The following is a 23113-nucleotide window of genomic DNA, read 5'->3' as shown; positions in this document are numbered from 1 at the left end:
GTTAGTTTCGAAGGAGCATTTAGATTTAGAAGTCTGTTTTAATTGAGTTTGAAGAATAGTATGGAGAATAATGTGAGAGGTAGCAGTGTAGGTTACTGTTAGAGGAGCTTTAATGTGAGAGAACTAGGGGGAGGTTTCAAGAGATAGTTTTGTGTTTATAAGAAGCAAACATGTTCTTCGGCCTCTAAAGGAAGGGGGAAAGAGTAATCAGTGAAGCAAGTTTCTGGTGACTGTTGGCAAAGAAGGTATCAAAATGATTGCTTCTGAAAAAGAGGAAAAGGGAAAGAAACTGTAATCGATGTTCGTTAGTTACAGTTCTTTCTTTGCAAGAGATGAAATTTACTGAGGTACTTCTGATGGCAGTGACCTAACAAAAATGATTAAAGTTTAGAATGGTTGCTCTGGGGACTAACAAGGGCCTAAGAAACACACACAAGAGTGCTTAGTAGCATGCTTTGGTTAAGATATGATCTGATAGCAGTGATGTAGATAAATGAGTTCTGATTCAATTACTGCATCAGATAGAGGAGAATGAAGAACATTGAGGGGAGGATATTAGGAAGAAAGATATGTATAAGGAAGAGGTTAAGCATCAAGGAAGAAGAAATAGATATTTTTTAAAGATTTATTTGTTTTTTATTAGAAAGATTTTTAGAGAGAGAGATTTTCCATCTGCTTGTTCACTCCCCAAGTGGTCCCAAAGGCCAGAGCTAAGCTGAACTGAAACCAGGAGCTTCTTCCTGTGGGTACAGAGACCCAAGACTTTGAGCCATCTTCTGCTGTTTTCCTGGGCCATAAGCAGAACGAGATTGGAAGTAGAGAAGCCAGGACACTAAACTGATGCTCATGTGGAATGCAGCGTTTGCATGTGGAAGATTAGCATTCTAAGTCACTGTGCTGGCCCCCAGAATTTTCATTAAGGAAGTTGGGATAATTGGAAGTTGATTTTGTTATCATTGGTTTCTAAGATAACATTTGGATGATTTCAGAAAGAAATAACTATCTGTAGTTGAACATCGTAATCTCCCCTAAGTGACTGAAATGCGTATTTTAATTTTAAGGATTGGGAGCTGTTTGGTTTTGATAAACATTTATAAAATGCTTAGCACATAGTAATATTTGTTTTACTGAAAAGAAGTTCTAAATTCTATTTTGACTGTAAATGGGTGTTTCTAGGTTATTTTGTAAACTTTGGTACAGATTTTGCTCTAGCCTATAATAGTCTTTATTTCTCACTTAAATGTCTAGAAAAAATTCACTAGAGTGGTATCCCTAGACTTACTTCTGTATAAATTGTCAGTCTAATGATGCTGAATTTGAGTTTCTAAATATTTGAGTCGAAAAGTGATGATAATGAGTATACTGAATAATGACTTCAGGAACATCAGGATCAGACTCCCCAGGACAGGCTGTGGAAGCGGAAGAAATAGTAAAACAACTTGACATGGAGCAGGTGGATGAGATCACTACCAGCACTACTACATCAACGAATGGAGCAGCTTACTCAAATCAAGCAGTTCAAGTGAGGCCATCGATAAATAATGGTTTAGAAGAAGCAGAAGAAACTGCTAATCGTGATATTCCACCCCTCACAGGTGAAGAAAAATACAATATTCCAAACATTCATTTGCCCTTACTGATTGGATTAAATATGTGGGTTTTTCCTCTGGTTAAATATTAATTAAAATTTGAAGCAGACTGCTGAGGGAGATGCATTAGTTATTTTACAGATTATTTCTGCCAGTCTTAATTCCAGGAAAAGTTTAAAACAATTAGCAAAATGTATCAGAATTATACCATTCTAAGACGCTTTGGTCTGCACTCCTTCTCTGAAGGCAGACTTACACATTCAGGTTGGTTTTGTTCCTAAATGATTCTTTCATCTCCCTTCAAAAGGTTTCTGTTCCCTCTATACCCATTCGACACCTTTATTCTGGGTTCTTATAAAAAGGCATACTGTAATCGTACTGTTCCTGAGCCAGGTGTCAGTGAATGTGGAAACATAAAATCAAGAATTTATTACCACTGAGGACTATGGTAGGTAAACATATAATAAAAGTACAAGATGAAAATCTGTTCTACCATTCTATTTTTGCTTGTATTAAAGAATTTATTATTTTTATTTGAAAGGGGTAGTTACAGAGAGAGAAGGAAAGACAGGTTTTCCACCATTGGTTCACTCCCCAAGTGGCAACAGTGGATGGGACTGGACTGATATGAAGCCAGGAGCCAGGATATTCTTCCAGGTCTCCCAGGCAGGTATAGGATCCCAAGGCTTTTGGCCATCCTCTACTTTTTTTTTTTTTTTTTAAGATTTATGTATTTTTATTACAAAGTCAAATATACAGAGAGGAGGAGAGACAGAAAGGAAGGTCTTCCGTCCGATGATTCACTCCCCAAGTGACCGCAACAGCCGGTTCTGCGCTGATCTGAAGCCAAGAACCAGAAACCTCTTCCGGGTCTCCCACGTGGGTGCAGGGTCCCAAAGCTTTGGGCCGTCCTCGACTGCTTTCCCAGGCCACAAGCAGGGAGCTGGATGGGAAGTGTAGCTGCCAGGATTAGAACCGGCCCCCATATGGGATCCCAGGGCGTTGAAGGCCAGGACTTTAGCCGCTAGGCCATGCCGCCGGGCCCTATCCTCTACTTCTTTCCCAGGCTACAAGGAGGGAGCTGGATGGATGGAAAGGCAAATTTACAGAAAACAGGAGAGACAGAGAGAGAAATCCTCCATCCTGGTTCACTCTCCAAGTGGCTGCAGCAGTCCAAGCTGAGCTTGGAGCTAATCCAGTCTGAAGCCAGGAGCTTCTTCCAGGCCTCCCACGTGGGTGCAGTGGCCCAAGGCTCTGGACCATTCTCTCCTGCTTTCCCAGCTACAAATAGTTGAATTGGAAATGGGACAGTCATGTAAGTCATTTAATTAACTGGTGCCCACGTGGAATGCTGCTGCTTGCAGTGGAGTTTTAGGCAATTGAGCTGTTGTGTCAGTCCCTCTACCAGTCTTTTTTTTTTTTTTTCCCCAATCAGAAAGATAGATATACAGAAAGGAGAGAAAGAAAAATCTTCCATCAGCTGGTTCACTCCCCAAACACCTGCAAGGGCTGCAGCTGAGCTGATCTGAAGCCAGTTGCCAGGAGCTTCTCCGAGGTCTCCCACACGGGTGCAGGATCCCAAGGCTTTGGGCCACCTTCGACTGCTTTCCCAAGCCATAGGCTGGGAGCTGGATGGGAAGCGGAGCAGGTGGGACATGAACTGGCACTCATATGGGATCCCAGTGCCTGCAAGGCGAGGATTTAGCCACTAAACCATCCATCTAGACCCCCTTCTCCCAGTCTTAAAAGCATAATTGCAATTAAGGGTAACTGTCTTCTGAGACAGATTTTATATTAGGTTTGTTTTATTCCTTGTGCTATCAAGTAGTTAAGAGACCCATAAGTGTGTATTGGTGAAGAAATGGAAGATTGGATCCAGCACGGTACCCTCGAGGATAAAGTCCTGGCTTTGCATGTGCCAGGATCCCATGTGGACACTGGTTTACATCCTGGCTGCTCCGCTTACCATCCAGCTCCCTCCTTATGGCCTAGAAAAGCAGTAGAGTATGACCCACAGCCTTGGGACCCTGCACCCACGTGGGAGACCCTAAGGAAGCTCCTGGCTCCTGGTTTAGGATTGGTTCGGTTCTGGACAATGCGGCAACTTGTGGAGTGAAACAGCAGATTGAAGACCTTTCTCTTTCTGTCTTTCCTTTTCTCTGTATATCTGCCTTTCCAATAAAAAAAATAAACAAAAAAAGAAATGTAAAATCTTTAGAAAGCTCATGAAGAGTGCAAAGTATGAAAAAACTGCATACAACTGAAGATTTTCTGCAACAAAATAAACTTAAATCTTGGGCCTGGTGTGATGGGTAGTGGCTAAAGTCCTCGCCTTGCATGCACCAGAATCCCATATGGCATTGGTTCTAATCCCGGTGGCCCCACTTCCCATCCAGCTCCCTGCTTGTGGCCTGGGAAAGCAGTAGAGGATGGTCCAAAACTTTGGGACCCTGCACCCTCACGGGGGGCCTGAAAGAGGCTCCAGGCTCCTGGCTTTGGATCAGTGCAGCTCTGGCTGTTGTGTCCACTTGGGGAGTGAATCATTGGACGGAAGACCTTTCTCTGAATCTCTCTCCTCTCTGTATATCTGCCTTTCCAATAAAAATAAATCTTTTTAAAGCTATCACTTGATACATATGTATTCAGTATTTTAAATGCTGGCTTCAGTCCTGGTTACTCACTTTTGTTCCTGTTTCTTACTATTGTGTTCTGGGAAGCCACAGATAGCGATTAAGTGCTAGGGCCCCTACCACCAATGATAGGCAACCCAGATGCAATACACAGCTTCTGGCTTTGGTCTGACACAGCCTGGTCTGTTACAGATAACTAGGAATGAAGCAGCAGGTTTGTCAAGTAGATGAAACCAAATAAATTAATATCTTCTTAACAAACATTTATTTATTTGAGTGATGGCACTATGGCATGGTGGGCACCAGCATCTCATATAGACACTGGTTCAAATCTCAGTTGCTCCATTTCCTGTCTAGCTCCCTGCTAATTTGCATGAGAGAGCATGTTTTCTCAGTAGATCTGACTTTCGAATAAAAACAATAAATAAATCCTAAAAAAGTGAGGGGCATGTCCTGACTGCCTCACTAACTTCCTGCGTGTGACCTGGGAAAGCAGTAGAGGGTGGTCCAAAAACCTTGGTACCGTGTACCTGCATGAAAGACCAGAAAGAAGCTCCTGGCTCCTGTCTTTGGATCAGCTGGGCTCTGGCTGTTGCGGCCTCTGTCTAAATAAACCTAAAAAAAACTTTTGTGTATGGTTCTTAGGAATATGAAATAGTAAAGTTATTAGAATATGTGTTTTCTGTTATTTCCTGTACTAATGAAACTGCAGGCCTGAAGTTGTCATAGATAAACAAAAATTTTGCTTTGTATTAGGTAACTTTCATTAAACCTGCAGTGATTAACTTTGTCTCAGAAGATATTAATACCTAGGTACAATAAAGGTTTGGTTTTGTCCTGAGAGACTATTAATAAACCAGCACTCCTTTTTTACAGAGATTGCACCTGTTTTTATTGAGTTTCTCTCTGTGACATTACTTGTTTAACTTGTAAATTACCTTTGTTATTTGATGTAATAGGCTGTAATTATTACAAAAGTTCCAACATAATTTCTTTTTAAATATTTTTCTTTTTCTTTTTCTTTTTTTTCAATTTTTTTTTTAAAGATTTTTTATTATTATTGGAAAGCCGGATATACACAGAGGAGGAGAGACAGAGAGGAAGATCTTCATCCGATGTTTCCCCAAGTGAGCCGCAACGGGCGATCCGCGCCGATCCGCGCCGATCCGAAGCCGTGACCAGGAACCTCTTCCGGGTCTCCCACGTGGGTGCAGTGTCCCAAAGCTTTGGGCCGTCCTCGACTGCTTTCCCAGGCCACAAGCAGAGAGCTAGATGGGAAGTGGAGCTGCCGGGATTAGAACCGGCGCCCATATGGGATCCCGGGGCTTTCAAGGCGAGGACGTTAGCCGCTAGGCCACGCCGCTGGGCCCTAAATATTTTTCTTTGAAAGTAGAGTTAGAGAGTAGTAGAAACAGAGGTATTGCATCTGCTGATTCACTCCCTAGCTGGACCTGGGGCAAACCAAAGCCAGGAGCTCTTATGGCTCCCCACATGAGTGCAGAGGCAAAGGGACGTGGGACACCTGCTTTCCCAGATACATGGGCAGAAGCCGGACTTGAACTTCTCCCGTGTGGGATGGTGCCACTGCAGGCAGCGGCCTCCCAACATATTTTCTAAATAGTGGATATTATAATCAACAGAATTAACTGTATGGTTTGGAAAATAAATTGCTTATTGATTATTTGTAAGTTGTTTGTAAATTAAAAATAAAACAATGGGTGTTTTATAAAACAATGGCTTCTACATAGAGCAGTGTTTGTTGTAAGATTATAGATAGCCTAGAGATGCCTAGAAAAATGTTTTCAGTTCATGGATCTCTGGTTAGGAACTACATTTGCTAAATGTAATATGAAAAACGTCAGCATTTTGCATTGAATCAGTTTGAGGTGCTTTATAATGTATTTCATTGCCCTAAGAGCACCATGAAATTTTTTACTACATGTAAACACTATTTAACTAGAATTGAGTTTTTGTGTCATACAGTTTTCTAGTAATGTAATGGATTTTTTAGCTGAAAGTCTTCCAGCCATGCTGTAATTTGCCGTTTAGTCTGCAATAATATTTTTCGATGTGGAGTTAGTTCTGTAGTTAAATATGCTCTGAAGTGCTGTATACAAATCACTTCTATTTTATCCTAAAATATACAGGACTTCAAGATCATGTTATGTAGAGGCACTAAAAATGTTTACTTCATGGGGAACATTAAATTGGTAAAAATAACATTTTGTTTTCCACTTTACTAAATAGCACCAGTAAATCCAGAGAGTGGTTATACATCAACGCATTCAGAGGCCACCTATGAGGAAGACTGGGAAGTATTTGACCCGTAAGTTTGTTTTCTTTCTTTACTTTTTGCAGGATAATGAAAGTGAATATATAAAGGTGGCTATATGATATACAGACTGAGACCTGATATATTTTGGTTCTGCTTAAGATTTTCCAGCTATATGGTAAACATACAGGAAATATCACATTCAGTGATTATGATAGTAAACAGCCAATACTCTTGTCAACATTGCATTTCTAAGCTATGATATCTGGTATATTGGGAGTATAATTGCATATTTTACTAAAGGTATTTTCATTTTCACAATAAATTTATTGTTGGGAGGAGCATTTGTATTGTAAAGAGTATATTACCATGGAATTATGGGGCAGTGGAGGTTCCCAGACTATAGAATTGAACCATAATATTCAGAATTTAAAATAAAAATTAAAATGAAAAAAAAAAAAAAAAGAGCATATTGCCTGTATACACTTTAACAGGTGACAGGGTGCTCATTTGTATTTTCTCTCACTTGCATGCTTTATAAATTTAGTAAGTAAAATGTGCTTTATTGAAGGTTTTTATTGTTTTAGTTTTTATTTTTTCTCATCCCCTCCTGGATGTGGCAGCCAGAAACTGTTATTGACGGTTTTTAAATGTTCTGAGTTTAGTATTAGGTAGTACTGTTTTTTGAAAGTAACAATGTTGAACATCTTCTTATAGCTATTATTTCATCAAACATGTTCCACCACTGACAGAAGAACAGCTTAACAGGAAACCTGCTCTTCCATTGAAAACGAGAAGCACACCAGAATTCTCTCTAGTTTTAGACCTGGTAAGTTTATGACTCTGTAAAGGAATGAGAATAAAAGAATTCAAGTAATTCTTAGAATAATACTCTCCAGTATCTAAAAGTAGATGAGTAGCAGCCCATATTTTCTCTAAGCAGTACTGGCTAGTTTCCTCAGTTTGGCTGGTGTCAGGTACTATTTGAAAAATAAAGTAGACTCTTAATTTGTACTTTAAAATTTTTATTTATTTACTTATTATTTGAAAGGCAGGTATAGAGAGAAAGTTGAGGCAGAGAGAAATCTTCCATCCACTGATTCACTCCACAAATCACTGCAGCGGCCAGAGCTTAGCTGATTTGAAGCCAGGAGCCAGGAGGTTCTCCATGTCTGTCACATTGGTACAGGATCCCTAGGCACAAGCAGCGAGATGAATGGGAAGTGGAACAACTGGGACTTCAACTGGTGCCTATGTGGGATGTTCTTCTTGCAAGCAGTCGCTTGCCGTACTGTGCCACAACACCAGTCACTATTTTTTTTTTTTAATTTAAATGTATTCTCTCAGCCATACACCCACAACCTTTGTTATTTGTTTCTGGTTGTATTGTATTAGAATCATGTGTAAATTTTAGATTTAACACCCTTTACTCCCCTTCCGTGCCAACTTTCCCTATAGCACCAAATATAATTTAGCCCTCAGTGAGTTAAACCATACGCAAGATTTTTTCCTTTTCTTAAAATTTTTGTTTTTGCATATTACTAATGCCAGTAAGCTTTTTTATTATAGCTGAAGATAAAATAGAATTAGTTATGACTTAGTTGTCAGAGAAGAGAATACCTTGAAGTGTGTAGTCTGATATGCTCTTAGAAAGAAATGAACCCTATCTGGAGTGTATTTTGCTCTTTGCTTTTCCCTTTTTAACTAAAGGTTAAAAAAATATGTCCCAGGCCGGGCCAACACAATGGCTCAACAGGCTAATCCTCACCCTCAAGCAGAGTCATCCCACGTGGGCATTGGTTCTAGTCCTGGCTTCCTGCTTGTGGCCTGGAAGGGCAGTAAAGGATGGCTGAGTCCATGGGAGACTCGGAGGAGGCTCCTGGCTCTTGGCTCCTGCCTTCAGATCAGGTCAGCTTTGGCTGTTGCAGCCGTTTGGAAAGTGAACCAGTGGATAGAGGATCTTTCCCTGTCTGCCTCTCCTTCTCTCCTCTCGGTATCTGCCTTTCCAATAAAAATACATTTAAAAAAATTTTTTAAAAAGTTCCAGTTATTAAATGTGGAATCATAAGATATGAATGCTTCTATTACATTTTAATTGGACTTAAATGCATTGAAATTTTTAGAAATAGTTATTGCAGTTTTAAGTAAATAAATGCTGTCATATGATACTAATGAAAGCCCTCTGTTTTAAGGCATTCAGGATTTGAGAAGTATAAATATTTGTACCTGTCTTGGATTGTGTGATGCTTTCGTTTCTTGTTAATAAGAAAACAGGATTGATAATGAAGATGACAAGTTTTTGTCAAGTGCTAGGTAGTCAAACATTACTTTGGAATCATTCATGAGATGGAATGCATCTGTTGTTAAAGTAAGATACTATATAGGAATTTAGGATAAGTTATATGAACACAATAGATTAAAAAATAGATTATGAACTTATATTTGCTAGTTGTGGACAAAAAGTATACACATTGTTTCAGCAGAGAATTGGGAACCGCATAACTCCTAGCACTAATATCAAACTAGGGCAGTTGTCAGAATCCTGAAGAACATACTAAACTGCAGTTCTGCCTTCAGAGGTTGTGAATCAGAACTGGAGCTGGGATATTTGTGTTTATATTTCTAAGTAGTTTCCAGATGATGTTCATCTGGCTTCCTATCCAGGAACTGCACTTAGAAACCACTGACATTAGAACATCCTGTGTCAAATTTTTGTGCCATAGAAGGAATATATTGTAACTGTGAAATCTCATAGGATTGTTGCTTTGATAGTTAAGAATACATAGAATTACCTTTTGAAGTTTTTTGTGTATTATTTCACTTAATGTGTATTTTTTATTTTAAGGATGAAACACTAGTACACTGTAGTCTGAATGAGTTAGAAGATGCAGCACTTACTTTTCCAGTACTTTTCCAAGATGTCATTTACCAGGTAATTAAAGCAATTTAAACTTGATTTTTGGCCTATTAGGTACCTTTATGAATCAAGAAACTCTTGTAATTTTTATGTGACATTTAAATATTTATTTTCTGTAGATTTGTTAATGGATTTCATCAGAATTTTAGTAGCATCATGCTACTTAGTTACATGAAGTATTAATTTTTCTACCCAAAAAATATGCTAACTTGTCTCACGCTATGATCTCTGCTAGTTTCATTATCTGTTTGCCAGCAGGTGGAGGCAGAAGCACTGACATAGATCCTCAAGTGGAACTTGCCAGGTTAATAACACTTGGTGCTTTAAAACAATTAATATAATAGAAAACTCATTCCTTGTTGGTCATTTTTATTTTCTGTAGTAGTAGTAGTAGTGCTAGTATGGTCCATAATATTTCAGTTTGGTAGATCTGCTTTTATATTAATCACAGAATTCCAGGTCACTCTCTAGTTACTGCTTTAAGAATTCAGATATGGGCATTTCTCTCCCTCATCTGTGCTGATGGACAGGTAACAGTGCAAATTGCAAATGATTTCTCTGTGGATTATGTGTCTTGGCCTTAATTTTATCACAGATTTATGATCACCCTATTACAACATTTAATTAAGTAATATGAGTGAATGTGCTTTAAAAACTACAAATTACCTTTCTATTTTGATGGTTATTTAATTAGCATTAACTATCATACAAAGCAGTTGTTGAAGGATGGGGGCTAAATTCAGAAGTTTGTTGTCTGTTAAGAGAAGATCCACCCAAGGATTAACTGAATAAAGCCACAGAGCATCTGACGTGTGGAGAGGGAAGGTGCTTACGATTGTTTATGTGCTCTTGCGAGACAGAACGTGGTTATTTTCTTGGCATGTAATAGTTGCTATTTCACAGGAATCAAGATTTCAGAGTTAGATAGAAGTCTGTGGTTCAGGACTATTTTACCTAGCAATGAATTCTAAGAAGGATTTATTCAGCAGTCACTGTCAGATCTAGTTCAATACTGTAATCACGTTTCTTTCTTTTAATGTATACATCTTACATATGATACATAATTAGAGTCCAAGCAAAATATGTCTAAAAGAAAGAATTCTTAAAATTTTTCTATTTCTTTTTTTCTGGTTATTGTTTGGTCTAAAGCAAATGTTTCCTTCTTCCCGCCCCCCTTCTCCCCCCACCCCCCCGCAGATAGGTTGCTCTTGTTTAGTTTGCTTCTAGGACAGGACTCTGTGGCAAATAAATAGTATAGAAATACCTTAGTTTTCTCTCTTCAGTTCAGTAATTTTGGGTTTTTGCAAGATTGTGTTTGAAAAAAACGATATTAGGGCTTTGAATTTGGAAAGGAAAGCTGATTTGGAAAATATAGGCCAAGATTTTGAGATGACTTCTTATATATGTTCTGAATTTGAAATTTATTTCTTATGGATGGTTTTTGGTTTGTTTATGTAATTTTTTTCATTGTGGAAAAAGAAACCTGGAAAGATAAATTGGTTCTTCCCTTCATGAGCATTTCTTTTTAGTATGAACAAAATCAAGGTTTTTGTTTTTCTTCTTGCTTCCACCATTTCTGCTATAACTCTTCATTTTAAAATTCTTAGTATTTCATGTGGATCTAGATAGTTGTCTGAATAAACAGCTTCTTGCAGTGCATACGGCTAATAAAAAGTTTTATTTCTTGTATGTGTACTGCATTTACTTCTGTGGGATTAAGAAATCTTTTTCTTCCGGATTTTGAGATACACTTTCTGAAACTGAAACATAAATTATTTTACCTAAACATTAGTCAAGAACAGAAGTTTGAATCTTCCAAACTAGAAAAATTACTACATTGATTATGATTCAGAGTTTAGTTTCCCTTCAGTAAATTTTTGAGGATGCCCATAGTTAATATTGGATACCTTACCTTGGATTTCTAGTTTTGGCATATCATTCTGTCTGCTTTTTGAAACTTAATTGAAGAGATCATTGGGTTAGGGTTCCCCTAGTTTTCAGACCAGCAAGCTCCCTTTAAACAGGGAATGATGTCTTTTAAACTTTCAGTGGTGTTGTCTCCATCTACTGGCAAAGAAGAAATATACACAAGGGTCTGAGATGGTCTAAGAGATTTTGGAGAAACCACATTATTAGGTAAGATGTAACTTACATATTTAACCACTATACTATAATGTGGCACACCTAAAGGTAGAAAACCTGTAAAATACTGTATATACTCTTAAAAAATAATTTACTAAGTTGAAATTCACATAAAGCAATTGACCATTTTCAAGTGTACAGTTCCATACCATTTATCATGAGTATGTCAGTTCTGTAACATATACTCTGAATGTTAAGATAGGATCAACTTCTTCAGCTGAGTCAAAACCAGATAAAGTATCTTCTTGGAATTTATTTTTTTATTTTAATTTTTCTTTCATTCAAAATAAAGTATAAATTTTTATTACATACATTTTAGTAGTAATAATCAGGAGTTGGCAGGCTTTTTCTGTAAAAATTCAGTTTATAATTTAGGTTTTGTATTCCCTGTTGCAACTACTTTGTCTGCCACTGCAGTATGAAAGTAAGCACAGACAGTGCATAAATGAAACACACGCTGTGACCCGGTGAGACTACTTACAGAAGAAGATGGTGGGCCGAGTCTGGCCAGCAGGCCATAGTTTGTTGACCACTGGTCTAATAATTAAGAGAGTATATACAGTAAGTTTACACATTCAAATTTAGGTGGGGGGAGTAAGCAAATATTTATCAGAATTCTTCTTTACACATAGAATATTTAAATTAGATCCACAGTAATTTTCTGTGGACTGAAGTGTTCTCCCCCTTCCCAAACAAAGTATGAAGGAAATTTGAGGTTGCCACTACTCACATTTAAAGATTGACTGATTGCCCAGTTTCATGATACATGTTCTTCTCTTGATTGATAAATAGGGATAAGCTTGATTTAATTTTCCTGATGCAAGCCTTGGAATTTTTAATCAGTGAATTAGTCAACTTAAAATTAGTGATTTTAGTGTATTTCAATTTTATTTCTTTAGGGGCTAAGGAAAACCTAAAAGTAGAGTAGACACATTATTTTTGTATAGGAAAATCATTCAAAAAAATTTTTTTTAAGTGAGGGGATGGCACAAAGTGTATAGATTTTTGTTTGAATTAGTTTTTTCCTTAAATTGGTGCTTTTTCTATAAATTGTTTTGTAATTAGTTATTGGGGAACCATTCATGAAATGGTGCAGATGCATTTGATATCTGGAAAAGCAAGTGCATGATCACTTCCAATGCACATGTTTAATCTTTATATTTATCTTATATTGACACATTATCAGGAAATCCCTCTCGTGGTGTTACTCAGTTAAGAGGTCTCCACTGTATTTAGTTTCTGTTCCTGCAGATCCACCAATTCAAGACTCTAGGTCATCTCACTCCCTCTTCCATCCAGAAGATGACTTCTATCCACAAGCAGGACTGAATCAAAAGACATTTTTCAATTAGCTCTTGAGCTGAACCACCTCCTCAATGACCTTCCTCTGTCTCCATCAAGAACTGGAGCTCAGTTTTTTGAAGAAGTAATAGAACTACTCAGCCCAAATGTGGCTGATTGAAGACAAAAAGAAGATACCTCATATGTTTCACCACAGTGCAGCCAAACTGTGTTGTCCAACTCCTCATTCTGTAAAGTATGGTAGGGGCATCTGATTTTTGACTCTGTTCACCAATAAGCTTTTAGCTAGTCAGAGACTTTCAGAAGATCAGTAAAATTAGCCTTGGGTTAGGAGTCCAGCAGAAAAATTGTGGTAAACATTCAAGGACAGAGAGAGGATCCTGTAGGGAGCTTGCTTCTAAAGATGTCTTATTAGTATAGGTTGCTGTCATTGGAAAAGAGGAGAAGCAGGAAGTGGTGGGTGGGGAATCATGGATAGTAAAACTCTGCCTCTTGCCCCTTATTATTCTGGGGTGGTGATGAGGGGAATCTTACAACTTAGGTTAATTTTTTATATCATAGAAAAAGGGAATTAAAGGGTTAGTAGCTTGTTTCCTCTCTAGTCTGTCCCAGAAAAGTCAGCTTCATCTTTGCGCCATGAAAGACAAAAAATCATGTAAATGAAGAATTGTCATGTAAATGCCTGATTAAGTTTTCTCTTTTCTTAAATTCTAATTTAAAATTATACTTCAACCTGTGTTTTATTGTTAGGATTCTTAAAGTGTAGTGATTTTCTGCAAAAATAGTGTTTGTGTACAATTGGGGTTTGTGGATATTTAGTATTGAGAATAAAAGTAATATTGTAGCTTGGGAATAAAGTAATATTGTAACTAATAGGAAATAATGCTTTGCTGGTTAGATGAATATTAAAAATACTGTATCTTTCCACCCTTAATTAGAAAGTATAGTAAATCATTAGTACCAATTTTTCATCACAATTATTGCTTTATTAAATTTCTAGGTTTAAAAAAATAAAACCTACATAGTTCTGTACTTCTTAAAAAAGAAAATTTAATGGGAAATTGTCTAAAATGCATCTTTTTAAAATTAGGAGCGTTCATGAGAAAAGTATACTTAACTAATTGGGAGCAAGAATACACTTCTTGTTTAATAGCTGAAAATATCCCATACATTTAATAGGCTGACAGTAGATTACTAAACATATCAAATTAGAGCTTTTATTCCATTGAAATCTGCAGTTAGATTTTTAGGCAGCAGTTTTTTTTTTAAAGATTTATTTTTATTGCAAAGTTGGATATACAGAGAGAAGGCGAGACATAGAGAAAGATCTTCTGTCCGATGATTCACTCCCCAAGGGACCGCAATGGCTGGTGCTGTGCCGATCTGAAGCCAGTAGCCAGGAGCTTCTTCCAGGTCTCCCATGTGTGTGCAGGGTGCCAAGGCTTTGGGGCCGTCCTCGGCTGCTTTCCCAGACCACAGGCAGAGAGCTGGATGGGAAGTGGAGCTGCCGGGATTAGAACCGGTGCCCATATAGGATCCCAGTGCATTCAAGGCGAGCACTTTAGCCAGTAGGCCATGCCACTGGACCCTAGGTAACAGTTTTATAAAGATAAAAATGACTTCATTTTTCCTTTAAGAATAATTAAAGTTAATATAAGCACAATGAATGTTTTATGTAGACTCACAAACATGTATGTGTTTAAATTTAAGACTACAGTAAGCTCACGGAAAATGGAATTTTTTTTATTTTCGTGCAGAAAGTTTTGAAATTTATGCATTGACTTTCAATAATATACATTTCTGTGAACTTCTGGGCTTCACTTTTGTGTAGCAGCATATACATTTTTTTTATTAGCTTGCTTGTTTAAAGATTTATTTATTTGAAAGTCAGTGAGAAATGGAGAGAGATCCATCTCGTATCCAGTGGTTCCTCCGTCAAATGCCTACAGTAAGTCAGAATAGAACAGACCAAAGGCAAGAGCCCAGAATTTCATTCCTGACGCCCACAGGAGTTACAGGAGCCAAATATTTGAACCATGATCCAGCCCTCCAGGCATGTTAAGCAGGAAGCAGAATCTGGAAGCTCAGAGCAGGTGGAACTTGAACCAAGCTTTTGATATGGAATGAGGGTTCATCAGTGAGGGCTTAACACACCATGCAAAAGTTACCTGTCCCATATATTACTTTCAAGTCTATTTTCTACAAGTTTTTGAGATATCCTCTTATGCATGTAAATAACTGCTTAATGAAATTTATGTTTTTGAGTACCATAATTTGATTAGCATTAAGCTAAACTTTATCCAACTCTTCAAATTTATTTCTTTTAAAGAGAAGGCTTTATAGAATTTTTGTTATTCCTGTATTTTATTTTTGTTTTTATTGGTTCTAATGGTTTAGTATTTACCTATCTGCTTACCCCTAGATCCACTGATGCACAAATATTACTCTAGCATCTACTACCTGTTAGAACTTTGTCAAGTAAAACTGTAAAAGGTACCCAAAGGTTGTTGATTCTTCCACGGAGCCACCAGAGCACTTGCCCCTCTACCTAGAGAAGGATTAGATTTGTGTCTGTGCTTAAGTATTGATAGTAAGACGATGTCAAAAGTTGACTGTGCTTTCCACTTCCACAGGTACATATTGTACCTGTAGCATTGAGGATGCCTTGTTTTGCTCACACTCCTTCTACTGGTTCTTTTTTTTTTTTTTTTTTTAAGATTTATTCATTTTATTACAGCCAGATATACACAGAGGAGGAGAGACAGAGAGGAAGATCCTCCGTCCGATGATTCACTCCCCAAGTGAGCCGCAGCAGGCCGATGCGTGCCGATCCGATGCCGGGAACCTGGAACCTCTTTCCGGATCTCCCATGTGGGTGCAGTGTCCCAATGCATTGGGCCGTCCTCGACTGCTTTCCCAGGCCACAAGCAGGGAGCTGGATGGGAAGTGGAGCTGCCGGAATTAGAACCGGCGCCCATATGGGATCCCAGGGCTTTCAAGGCGAGGACTTTTAGCCGCTAGGCCACGCTGCCAGGCCCTACTGGTTCTTTTTTAATCAGTGAGTTGGGGAATGATAATAATGATACTCAACAGGTTAGCACTTTAAATGTGCCAGATACTTCTTTAATCCTGGTAGCAACTCTGTTAGGTAGGGACTGTTAATATATCCATTTTATGCATGAGGACACTTAAATAGACTTAAGGGTTAAAAAACTGGCAAAGCCATTTTGTTATACCTGTATGTCCACTAATAGTAAGATATTTGTAGGCTCATTCTTCACATTCTACAGTGTTGCTAGTTTCTGCTGTTTATTAAATTAAAAACTGGAACTCAGCAGTCATCTTTTATGTTGACATTTTTAAAGATTTATTTGAAAAGTTGAGTTACAGAGAGAGGTAGACAGAAAGAAATCTTCCATCTACTGATTCATTTCGCCAAATGGTTGCACTGGCCAGTGCTGTGTGAAACTTAGGCTAAGGAGCTTCTTCTGGATCTCCCACATGGGTTCAAGGGTCCAAAGACTTGGGCCATCCTCTGCTGCTTACTTAGGCACATTAGCAGGGAGTTGCATTAGAGGTGCAGCAGTCAGGCTTGAACCCGTTTGGGATTTCTGAGTCACAGGCAGTTGCTTTACCTGTTAGATCACAATGCCAGCTCCTATCTTTCATTTTTAAAGAAATCACGCCATACTCAAAAGTGGTTAAGTCCCATTGAACGTAACATGTTTCTAACCTGTTGCTGTATATGGTGAATTAGAGTATATCATAGGGAAAATATCAAGAATATTAATTTTTCAATGCTTGGACCATATTTGAGTTTTACAAGATATTTAAAAATTTTTTTCTGAAAAGATGGACATGTAAGATATATATTTTTCTTAGCCAGTTGTCCACAAGTTGAAACTGTCTTTGGGTGACTTTTTAGGCAAAGCTAGGAAGTTTCAAGTGCTGTTAAAATTGTGTTAGGTTAAAGTTTGATAATTAGAAATTCGTGAGTGTATAATGTGATTTAGATGGGCTTTATCATACACTATTTATGATCATTATTTTTGTGGATTGATATTCAATGAATATTTTTAATTAAACCTAGCTTTTTATTAGTGGGCTATTAGTACTATCTGTATATAGTTAATAGGAAATTGTGATTTTCTCAGTACCAAGGAAAATACAGACTGTTTAGCATTTTTTGTATTGTTGATGTAGATTCTTCTTACATATTCATTGCTTTCTTTATAAAATGTAAATATCCACAGCAGATTATGTAAGATTAGCTCCATTGTCGCTGTTTGGCATATATTATTGTAATAGGCTGTTAAGCTTTGCATAATGAACATAGTCTTAAATCTCCATTTTGCAGTAGTAAATATATATACATATATGCACTTTTTAATATATTAAAATTGGTTTTATTTGGAAGGCACAGTTAGAGAAGGAGAGACTGACCACTGGGTCAGTCTGAGGCCAGGAGCCAAGAGCTTTGTCAGGTCTCCCATACCCAAGGACTTGGGCCATCCTCTACTGCTTTCCTGGACTGTTAGCAGGGAACTGGATCAGAAGCAGAGCAGCGGGGAGCACAGTATAAGTATGTGTAGCATAGACAGAATAATTACTAGGCTGAAATGGATGATTTGGCCTTTAAAAAATTACAGTTTTGAAGAATGCAGTTTAAGAATGGTTTGTAAATACTAAGAGATACAGAAAACTGAAATAGACTGAACTCTCAGTACAGGGATCTTTGTATGAAAGTAAGAGAAAATAAGTGGAGTTAATGGCATTGGTGGATGGATTTTGTGGAGGCATGCCTATTTATACCTGTACATACATGTTTATGTATCTGACCTAATACGGTATTGGTAGTCTCACTTGTATATAGCTTACACATGTTCTTTATTGTTCATACTGGACAATACTTAGTGCTTCTTCCGTTTATTTACCTATGCTCATACTTACCTTTAATATAAATGATTTAAACTCATCTGGCCTGTGTTGCTTTTTCTGCCCTTGTTTCTGAGATTTTGCTTTTGCATCTCATGGCAGAACCCTTTGCTGCCATTAACTCCAGACTTGTTTGCTTTGTTACATTGCTCTTTTCTACATTATTTTCTTCACTAACCATCGCCTGTGTCCTTTAATATTAAAGCACTTTTCTAATTAGGTAGCAGTATGTTTTTTGAGGATAGGAACTTTTTATAGCTAGCAGTTAACTTTTTTCACAGTAAAGCAAACTCTTATATTTCTCCATCTTTAGTGTTACTTTTCACTCCCAGTGAACAAATGCATTTTGAAAACAGTGTCAAGTTTCAGATATATGCTGTATTTAAATAATCAAAGTCATTAAGTGAATAATGAAATTATTGTAACCTAATGTAGAAGTTACTATATAGGAAGTTGGGAAATGTTCAAAATTGGACCTTTGAACAGTGTTCTACTTAGCATGTTTGTAAAATGAGTGGGAGTGTTCTTTTTTATTGGAAATTTATTGTGTTTATAGGAAACAATCCCAAATTTTAGAGGCTCTGCATATCTTAGTTTATGGTATGGAGTAAACCAGTAGTAAGAATATGGAAGAAGTCTTTTTATACACATGCAAAAATAAAATGCTTTTGGTTTTTAAGTTAGGAAAGGTATAAACCTTACCAACAAACAGATTTTAATGGTTCAAAGTTTAGCATTTATCTTGATTTGGTATTTCATTGAAAAAACTGACAGACTAAATGGGCTTTTCTTAACCTTAATTTCATTTTGAAAAGACCCAAAGATAGTAAGCATGATTTTGCCAATAAAGTGGTAATGTATTTATAATATTATTTGGCTTACCCAACCAGTAAGGTATGTGTGGTTTTCGATTCAAGCTACAAAGTTTAAGGTGATTAGAAGAACCACTGTAATTTTTTTGTACTGCATCTTAAATAATAGTGTATAGTGAGCATCTGGCTATTTTTATTTGCTAAGAGGTGGGATATGATTTTTCAAAATTGTCCAGAAATCAAAATGTCTATTTTAAAGGAATTATAAACAAACAAGTGAACTGCTGTCCTGTTCATGAAATAAGGACGGAATCTAGTATACCAATAGTCACTCAAAATTTGTCATCTATAAGTGATCAGTTCTGAAGGAAATTGAATATTTGTGTAGTCATGCTTGCTTTTTCTTCATTTGTCTATATCCACTTAACTTTAGACAACTATTTTATTTACTCAACGGATTTTTCAAAAACACCTACTATATGTTTAGCATTATCTTATGCTTTTAGAACTTTGAGAATTGGATTTTTAAAACATCATTCCTAATCTCCAAGAATCCTTTGCATGCTTTACCCATTTTGCCATGAAAATTTATACCAGGACGGGATTTTGTCATGGAGACATTTCTGTGTGAATGTGTATGGACTTAGAAATTAAATACCACTAAACTTAGATTGGTATCTGGTTCAGTAAATGTATTGCTATCTGAGGTGCATTAACTTCCATCCACTGATGCACTCCCCATATACACACAACAGCTGGGTCTGGGCCGGGTTGAACCAGACCAACTCCAGGTGTCCCATATTGATGGCAGAGACCTAAGTACTTAAGTCCTCCCTTGCTGCTTCCCTGGGCACTAATGAGTGGGAAGCTAGAATCCCAGTAATTGAACCCAGCCACTCTATTATGGGATGGACCCATCTTAACTACCTTGCCAAATGGGGTTTTCTTAAAATGCCACATAAAATGAATATAACTTAGAGAATCAGACTCCTTTGTAAGTAGTTTTAGTGGTTGCTCATGGCTTAGACTTCTGTGCTTTTTGAATACTGAGGTATGTATGTTGCAAGAACTACATTAAATATAAGCAAAAACACAGATGCAGAAATAAGAAAACAATGTGTATAAAGCTGTAGATATAGAGTTTGAGAACTGGTGTATTTGACTGTTAAGATTTTTAAAATGAAGTAGCCCAACAGTGCAAATCTGGGTGCCTTATCTGAGCCTCCAAATGTATACTCACTAGAGTGATACTTGAAAAATTAGTTATTAGACTCAACAATCCAGACATAATATTGAAAATTATTTACCTTAATAGAATTATAAAGTATTTTAGTAAGTGAATAAGAAGAATCAGTAATTACTGAGAAGGTCATTGAGACAGGTCAGCTAGAGGTGGACACACAGCCTGCCTAATATTTGGATGGATGCTACCTGGCTGGAAGATGGAGCTGATTGGCGGATCAGAAATCTCAGAGGGAAACTTTAATTTTTAGTTTAAATGTTTATTAAAATTATATTCCAATGAAATACTATTGGTATTGTAAACTGTTATTTATTAAAAGTGAAATAATTACAGCAATAACTGCCCTACTTTTAGATTGTTTGAAGTGATTTCTATGTGAAATATATTTGGTTTGAATAGAACTTAGTAAAATTTCTGTTATTTTAAAATATGAATTTTTAATTCCATTAGAATATACCATAAAAATGAGTGGCTTCTATTTTATATTTATTTGCTGAATTCTGATTTTGTATTTCTTCAGGTTTATGTGAGGTTAAGACCATTCTTCAGGGAATTCCTGGAACGAATGTCTCAGATGTATGAGGTAAACATTCTTTGTTAATTACATATATATTAAATTATTCATTATGGTATTATTATATATATACATTATATATATTAAATTATTCATTTAGATCATGTATAATGATTACTTCTTTTCCCCTGAATTTGTAGATCATTCTTTTTACTGCTTCTAAGAAGGTGTATGCAGACAAGTTACTGAACATACTAGACCCTAAAAAGCAACTGGTCAGGTAAATTTAATTAAGAAATAGTGGAAATGTCTGTCACACTGATCTATGAAATTATGATTCTATTTAATTTTAATGGCCATTTTCAGTTGCAGTACATACAGAAAATCATTGTATTGATTGATGAAAATAACTGAATTTTTAAAGCCCCAAGACTCTTGAAGAGCTCCTGATAACTGCAGACAGACGTTCTTTAAAGGATACAAAAATAAAAAATGCATTTATTCACTGTGACATCTATATCCTCATTTCTTTTGGGATTGGAGGGAGAAGGGTGTGTTTGTGCAGTTTTTTTTACTGTGTGCATGATGCTTCATTTCCTCGAGTCTTTGAGATAATGCATGCCATAATACTTTTTTTTAACAGTACAAATAAGTAAAAGTTTTATCAGCAGAAAAAACTCTTGCTTTTTTCCTTCCAACACAAAATTTAACATGGAAAGAAATGTTAACACAAGCCCAGTTGGAAACAATAAAATGTTTAATCATTTGGATTATCCTGATCTGGACCCAACTGTTTATGTGCCCAGCCAGCATATATAGTGTGTTCCTTGGTTAGGCAGATGTATGATGGGTGATTTTTAAAAAAACAGTTTGAAAATTAGCTCCATTAATTTTGTCAACTAAAGTTAGATATTAAGAGTGTAGCAATCTTCTACATTTTGTAGGATATCAGGAGTTAACTTTTGAGTTTTTGACCAAGAGCTAAAAAAGGTGACAAAGAAGGCTCATAAAATCTTCAATAGTTACGTATTAATTTTCTAGAATATTTTCTCCCATATGGTCAATCTGTGAGAAATTCTAAAGTATTACTAGCAATTTTATTATTGAGTGGTTGTAACTAAACTACCAACATGCACAAGAAATGCTGTTTACTATTTACAAAAGTATATTGTTCTTTATTGTCATTTTAACTGACTTTAGTAAAAGCATACAAATGGTTTTGCTTTGACAGTGTCAAGCATTCTGAAGATTTCTGTTCAGCACATCTAATGTTCCAGAGAGCAGTGCTGAGTAGCACAAGCTCTTTCCTTTTATAGAGTTCACTAGAGTGGGAAACAGATCATACTTGTGCTATTACAAAATCAGCTAAAGTTATGAAATCTACACCCCTTTGGGAGCTTTATATGCATTTTAGAAAACTTCAAGCAAGATAGGTTTTTGGGATAGACATTGCATTTGTTAGAGTATTGTAGAGATTATCTGTATTAGTAACAAGGTAGATGCTGAGAAATTCCTGTACTCTGAATCCTGTGGATTAAAATACAGTTTGTTGGCATGGAGGATCTGCTGTTAGATGGCTGGCATAATAACTTTTTTTTCTAAATTTTTAAGTACTTGCTATTGATTGCATGTGCTGCTGAAAGCAAGCACTGTTATCAACTCTTAATGTTGCTGACAAACTGGAGGATTTTTAGTGTTATTTAATTGAAGTAACTGTAATGTTTACATACTTAGTTTTTCTTGTCGGAGTTTGCTATTAGTGAAGAGGCATCTTCACTAATCAACAGTGAGTTTACTTGCTGTACCTCCCTAGTCTTGTTTTTATTTCAACGTACAAATTTCTTTAAATTTCCACAGGCAGATGGTCACTTGACTAAAATTAAAAGTGTTTCTTATAACAGGGGGCTAATGAAGTATAGTATCTTTTGTCTGCAGAATTCCTCCTCTTACACTTTCAGTCTGAATTTTTGTGTGTGTTGGGAAGCATAAAAATAATTTTTTGACAAACTATGATAGATTTTGTGGCTAAAAACTATGTAGTTAATGATATGAATAGGCTGTAGTTACCAGTTTATTTAGTGGGATTAAGAAACAGGAAGGTAAACTACCAACTATTAATGTATAGAATAGGGTATTTCAGTGTGAAAAAGTCAGTATGTCTGTTAATTCTTAGTGATATCAGGCTAACATTTTTAATATAAATGGTGAATATATAGTTACTATTACATAAATATTATAAAACTTTCAATAGATGTTTAAAATTACATTGTTTACGATAACGTTGACATAAAAAAAAAAGATGACCTTGACATGATGGAATGTTTTGCCCTCAGCCCTTTTCTCAAAGAGTATAAAAATTAAAAAAAATTTTTTTTAAATGCCAACACAAAAAATAAAGCCTTCTTATATTTTCTATTCTGGCATGTACAGGAATAGTGTGGCTTTATGATATACTGGTTAGAGCAAAAGACTGGGAGCCAGAAGGATCTGGGGTTCCAGTGAAGGGCTAACCACTGACTTTCTGTGTGACCTTGGGCAAGGCACTTCATCCCCCTGTGCCTCAGCCAGTCATCTGGAAAACTGGTTAAAAAGCAGGACCTCACTGACAACCAGATGCTGCATCTGAGCTGAGCTGTCCTGGGTAAATAAATTACAAAAACAGTTTAGATTTTTGTTTGTTTATTTGTTTGTACAGTTTAGATTTTAAAAAAATCCTCCTTCACAATGTAACAGTTCAGGATAAACCAGTGTTTTGAA

At 36.6% G+C, this 23113-nt stretch overlaps 1 protein-coding gene across 3 annotated transcripts in view; it reads left to right on the top strand.

The window, feature by feature from the left end:
• Positions 1-23113, top strand: part of CTDSPL2 (CTD small phosphatase like 2) — a 72130-nt gene that overhangs the window by 44305 nt on the left and 4712 nt on the right. For all 3 annotated transcript variants that reach the window (XM_036495391.2, XM_004578120.3, XM_004578121.3), the window contains exons 5-10: positions 1380-1595; positions 6467-6545; positions 7209-7320; positions 9337-9423; positions 20363-20425; positions 20557-20636. In XM_036495391.2, the coding sequence (XP_036351284.2) occupies positions 1380-1595; positions 6467-6545; positions 7209-7320; positions 9337-9423; positions 20363-20425; positions 20557-20636 (637 nt within the window). The remainder of the gene's footprint in view (positions 1-1379; positions 1596-6466; positions 6546-7208; positions 7321-9336; positions 9424-20362; positions 20426-20556; positions 20637-23113) is intronic.

This window comes from Ochotona princeps, chromosome 6 (assembly GCF_030435755.1).
Source record: "Ochotona princeps isolate mOchPri1 chromosome 6, mOchPri1.hap1, whole genome shotgun sequence".
Classification (NCBI taxonomy): domain Eukaryota; kingdom Metazoa; phylum Chordata; class Mammalia; order Lagomorpha; family Ochotonidae; genus Ochotona; species Ochotona princeps.
Note: the sequence above shows the minus strand (reverse complement) of the source record. Positions and strands in the feature narration are given on the sequence as shown.